The sequence below is a fragment of the Trachurus japonicus genome, chromosome 4 (assembly GCF_045865225.1).
Source record: "Trachurus japonicus isolate A0001 chromosome 4, Traja_1.0".
Classification (NCBI taxonomy): domain Eukaryota; kingdom Metazoa; phylum Chordata; class Actinopteri; order Carangiformes; family Carangidae; genus Trachurus; species Trachurus japonicus.
Window position 1 is genome coordinate 3,588,912 of NC_140910.1, and position 6,000 is coordinate 3,594,911.

The following is a 6,000-nucleotide window of genomic DNA, read 5'->3' on the forward strand; positions in this document are numbered from 1 at the left end:
GGGCGGCCAACACTAAACCTCTTTGATTCCTGACTGAGCATCACAGGTTGAGGAGGAGCTCCTGTGGCTGATGCTTCATACACAGATTATATTATTCCCAAAATATGAGCATTTGATCCCCGCCAAATACGGTCTGCTTCTGGGCCCTTGATGTCACAACTTGTCCTGTCGCCACAGTCCACTGACTGGGTGACTGGTTTCCAGTTGAACAGCTACAGTTCCCACTTCTGGTGATCATTTTATAATAGTTTCAGTCATTTTCTAAGAAGGAACAAAAAAATAATAATAATAATAAATCTTATCTTAGTTTTATTTAGACATGTATGATGGGATATTGTTGTTTGACCATAAAAAACTTGTGAATATATGATCTTGGATTTTAGGAAATAGTAATTTATTTAGATTTATCAGCATCCTGAAAATATGACGATCTGTTAACTTTGAACTAAAAGTAGGGAGCTGATTATTTGTGAAAGTCATTTAAACTAGGCCTAACGTCAGCCAATCACATGAGCCAGAGGAGGAAGATGGCTATGGATCCGATCACAACAACTTGAGCTGTACCTGAGCTGTCACACTGGGCCTTGACACTGCTGCCTATCTCCTCTCCTCAGTGGTACCCAAACAGTCCTGTGACATGCAGCTGATGGAGAGAAAAACACTACCACTGCTCACGAGCTGAGCTGACACTCTTTGTATCCATTGCATGTTAGCAACAAGTCAGCTTCTAGTAATGTGATTTATTGGAATGCCCGTATCAGGTGGTGACTGACATTCCTCAGGCCGAGATAACCTATAAATCACTGAGCAGCACCAGATCAAATGCAGAAAACGGTCTTTAGTCATGCAAACATAAAACCGCAGCAACTCCCCCTTTCAAAGGCTGATCGGTATAAGATCTTGTGAAACTGCTATCAGCCTCACACAACAATGGTTAATCAACTCGGAGGAGAGGAGTGGGCCTCGGAGGAAATCAGGTTTCTCTTATCTAGAGCACGAGCAGCTACTACATTCCTACAGCTGAAATCAGCTGCGAGAAATCTGGTTTAAAATGTGATGTATGCAGCAACGGAGTAAACAGAATTCACTGAGAAGGCGGAAACTCAAACTGGACCGGTGCCTGTGGCCGGACTCAGTTTGCCATTTATGTGAAGTTTCCTTTGCCTTTCCTTCAGAATGCAGCAGCAGAGTTCAAATAATTCCCAGTAATCTCACAAAGTCTGCTCTGAATGTCTGATCGAGCCCGTTTCTGGGCTGGTGAAATCCCAGTCCCCACTAAAGCACATCCTTTGCAGCTTTCCCAGTGGCCCAACTAGCATTCCTCACATTTTTTCACAAAGATTTCTGGGAGTTGGAGTTTAAAAGCTCCGGCCGTGCTAACCCTCCGTCCCCCCCACCCCCCTTAGATCCAGTCATACATACTGGGGTCAGTTTGAGATGAACTGGTACATAATTTTTTTTTTGGGGGGGGGGCAGATGTGAGAGTTGTTCTTGACACACTGAGGTATCTCTGTATGAGAAATGAGAGAGAGGAGCTGGGTAACAATAGGTCTCTGTGTTAGAGGTGTGTGAACCAGGAATGTTTCAGGTCACTGGAAGTCATAAATCTACAGATCTGAGCGATGAGTCCTCATGAGAGATATTCACTGCAGCACAGACAGACTGACTGACTGACTGACTGACTGAGTGACAGGGCTGCTGGGAGCTGACTACAGTCCTGATACCCTCCTCCTCTGAAACACAACAAACCGGAAAGGCTGATCTCTGCTGCCCTAAATCAACCTCATTCTGGCCACAAACGCTCAGATGGTACGTTTTAAAGAGGCTCGGTGGGAAAGTGTTGATTAGAGCAGCAGCAGCAGCAGCAGCAGCAGCAGCAGCACGGTAGGTGACCATGGGCGTTACATCCCGTGTTTGCATGGGAACTTTATCAAGAGGCGGGGAGGCCTCGGCTGCTGCCAAATCTCAGCTGATTCATCGGTGGTGGCCACATTATCCACCGCAGGCTCGTCTCACATTAAGGGGGGGTGGGGGGAAGTTAATGCCCTACTACCCCCGCCAGCCCCCCCTCCCAAAAAAGAAAAAAAAAACTACCGAGCTGCCCTCTGTTGTGGCCGTCGCCCCCTCCCTCCCTCCTTCCAGCCGCCCTGGCATCTCCTCCAATAAGTTATGGTAGTTTGTTGTGTGTATGTGTGCGCGCGCCTGTGTGTATGTATGTGTGTGCTCCTGGGCCTTTCACGTACCTATCTCTGGGGTCAATCCATGAAGTTTGCCGGGTATTGTGGTCGATAAAAAACACTCTGCCGTCAAAGTCCCGGGCTTCCTCCCAGCCCGCGGGCAGCGGCAGCTCCGAGCTCTCTCGCCGCTTACCGCCGCTGACCCACGGCATAGCGTCGGGATGGTGGTGAGAGGGCAGAAGCCCCCTGCCCTGCTTTTTATCCCCCCGAAAAAGTCGTCGCTCCTCACTGCATTACAACGAACTCCACCTCGACGCACTTGTCGGCGCAAAAAAGACGAGGAGACGCGAACGCGAAAGTTTCCGCCGAGGTTAAGTCCGCTGAAATAGTCCCGGCGGAGGTACATCCACTGTTCTTCTCACAACCCCCCGAAAAACAGCACCGCGGCGCTCTCACGGTCCTCGGTCCTCCATGTTCGCCTCCTCCACCATATTTCATTCCTCCGTGTCCATATTCGGGTAGAGCGGATTTGCATAAGTGGTCGGACGTACGACTGAGCGAGCTCCTCTGTCCAATGGGGGAAGTTCAGAGCAGCACACTGTCATTAAAGTTTAATGTGGCTGTGAAAACACGCTCACTCACTCACTCAGTCGTGTCGCACCTCGGAGACGTCCCCCTGCAACAACAAGCAGTGTTTAATGAGAGCAGAGAGGAGCGGAGTCACTGTTCAGCCTCCAGGCGACGACCTGTTGATTCACATGGAGCTCACTCACCATTCATTTAAAGTTGCGTCCTGTTGTTATAAGAGTATAGCAGAGGATATCGCTGTGACAGGTCAGAGGTTTAACCCGTCAAAGTTTAATTTAAACCCAGGATAACTCCCCCCTGACTGCAGTGACCAGCCTTTAGTCGTTGTCCGCTCCACTCCCGACTCACTCCAGCGGTGCAGCGGCGCCACCTAGCGTCTGTCACAGATCATGCATCTGTACAGATGGAATGTTTTTCATTGTTTCCTACATTATGGATCTGCAAGGCTGGATAAGACAGTTGTCCTGGGGCAGGGCTCCAGACTGCTCCTAAATGGAGGCGGATTGCCCCTACAATTTGAGACAAGAAAAAAAGGTTTGCCTTTTTTCCTCCACATTTTCACGTTTCACCAGTGTTTAAACTGGTGAAATGTGGAAGTGCCAACTCAAAGAATCTGGAATCTGTCATTACAGATGGCAGACCAATGTGTTTGAGGATCATGAAAGAAAAGGAAATGTGAATATTTGCACTGTAAGTCAATGTGCGCCCCTAAATTTTCTACTTGCATTCCTAAAATTTTAAGTTAGGGGCCACTGTGCTCATCGTAACAAAAGTTAGTCTGTCCTGGGGCCCCACACCTTCAGCCCCCCCCAGGGTCACTCTGTGGCACTGCACCTGTGGGCTACCAATGCCATTGCGAATTTTGACTGTTGTCTCTCTTTTTGCCTGCAGTTATACTTTTTACTTTGATAAGCCACTTGCAAATCTGTTGGACATACTGAGAATTTAATTTAGACAGTGGTTGTATTGGGGTGGGTTGTGGGTATTCTGCAAGTAGTACAAGTTATCTAAGCCAACATTTGTGTATTCATGTCAGTTAAGTTTGAATATGGTTGGTGAAATAACTTTATTTGAACTACAAACTACAGGGCTGACTGCATGATTGTTTACCTTGCTGTAAATGTTTGTCTACCCTGTAACTGTATGAAACCACAGGGGTCTTAATCAGCTGTATCGTTACCGTATCACAAGGCCTTATCCTGTGACGGGGCCCCAAGTTAACAGCTAGAAAGAAGATTTTATTATTCCAGTAGGCTAGATTATAACATATGCAGTGTTTTCATGGAACATTTTGCTAAATAAATTGATGCTTAATTAGCACAATCAATACATACAGTAGCTAGCCTACTTATTAACTAATTGGTACATTATTCCCAAATTAGAGAGTAGCTGGGGGCTGCTCTGTTGGTCTTGGGTGTGTTCAGTTGCTTTTTCTAATCCTCCCAGTTTAAGTCAAATACAGAGGTGTTGCTTAGAGCAGAGCTCTCTCAGTCACTGTGCTCGGTCAGGTGAAGAGTTAGGGCTTTAAACCCAAAGAGCCTTGTTCTTCACCACTACACACAGAACCACTCAGGACCCCTGAGGACTTTTTTTTTTGATACAATTTGGTCTATTCACTCGTGATAGGTGGGGGAGCAACTCAACACAGAGAGACCCAAAGATTTGAAGCTGAAATTCCAAACTTCACAACAAGAGGCAGCCAGTTTTACAGTCCTGATCGAGTTCAAGGGTCAGAACCACGTGGATTGATATCCTCATCACCAATAACTACTGATAAGAAAAGGAATAAATAAATGAACATTAACATTATATCTAAAAGAAACATTATCTTAATAGATAAACATTAATAGATGTTGTAGTCTTTAATTAGATGTGATTGAAAAAAAAGATTTGAGCTCATTCTGAATTCAGTTTTCTGACGTGTATGTAATGAAGGACCAGGAACTAAACCTGCTCTGACTCAACTGACTTCCTCATAGTTTTCTTCAAGCTTCTAGAGCAGTTGCAGAAATCCAGTGTGGCATGAAATTCAAATGGAATTTCTACTGAGCGGGAATTTCTGTTGCCAAACAAGATTATGACACTTTACATCCGTGTCACTGCAGAGCTGTTTCTCTAACTGTGTGTTACTGAGACTCTGAAGGGAAATGTTGGCTTTTGGAACTACTATACCACTGGCTCCTGCTCCCAGTGCATCAGATGAGTGTTCCCCTGCTGCGACCTTACACCAGGGGCACCAGGCTGTGTGTGTGTGTGTGTGTGTGTGTGTGTGTGTGTGTGTGTGTGTGTGTGTGTGTGTGTGTGCGCGCGGCCGAAAAAATGCAGAGTGTTTGTCAGGACGTCTCCGCAGTCAGCTGAGTGTTTTCTGCTCCAGAGGGAGGAGGGGTTTAACAAGCCTGGGGATTTTATCTGTGCATTTTTGTTTGTGTGTGCATGTGCGTGCGTGTGTGTGTGTGTGTGGCTGAGAAACATTTTCTCTCTTCTTCATCACAGCTTTGATCTATAGCCTCCTACGTCCATTTCCCACAGGCTGTGTAGTGTTCCTATGAGTACACACAATAAGCCGCTCTGTTGTTTCTGGTTCAGTCACATGCAGCAAAAGGACTGACAGTGACAGCAGCTGTTCCACACTGAGAAAATAAATGAAAAGAAAATGTTATTCATCAAACACTGAATAAAACCTCACAAATCATGGAGCAGATCTTAATATCCTTGCAATAAAATAACTAAAATAAAATAATTAAGACTCTGGTTGGGCTTTGAAGACACTTTCCTCATAGCTTCGTATTTCTAAGGTATGAGGATACTAGTATAGATGATATAGCAGGTTGTTCTATGTTAATCGCTCAGATTAAAACTAGGAGGTTATATTGTATCTCTGGAGGCAGCTCAGTTTGTGAGAAGCCTGTCCTTGACATTTGTACATAAACAATAATCTTGCTTTATTGCCAATGATTGCCACTGTTTATTTGTTTGCTAAGACTGCTGTCTCTCTGAGGATGCACAAATACACACCAGGGAGTGTTTTCAGCATAAAAATGTAAAAGCAATATCCTGTCTACATGATGACATCCCATGAGGACTGCTATTGTAGGGGGAAAAAAAGAAAAAAGAAAATCCTTTTGATAGAGATCTTGTGGCAGCGTGGTCATCTCTGCCTCTGCCCCTGCTGCCCATTGGCACAGCAGCGGCAGCAGGAGGACCACAAAGGGGAGGGCCGAACGGGCCCCCCTCT

At 45.8% G+C, this 6,000-nt stretch overlaps 1 protein-coding gene across 1 annotated transcript in view; it reads right to left on the reverse strand.

Moving 5' to 3' along the window:
• wwc3 (WWC family member 3) overlaps positions 1 to 2,687 on the reverse strand; it is a 36,540-nt gene extending 33,853 nt beyond the window's left edge. Inside the window, exon 1 of the mRNA XM_085773439.1 lies at positions 2,244 to 2,687. Coding sequence (XP_085629565.1) covers positions 2,244 to 2,389 — 146 coding nt within the window. The 5' untranslated portion in view covers positions 2,390 to 2,687. The remainder of the gene's footprint in view (positions 1 to 2,243) is intronic.
• Between the last annotated feature and the right edge of the window lie 3,313 nt (positions 2,688 to 6,000).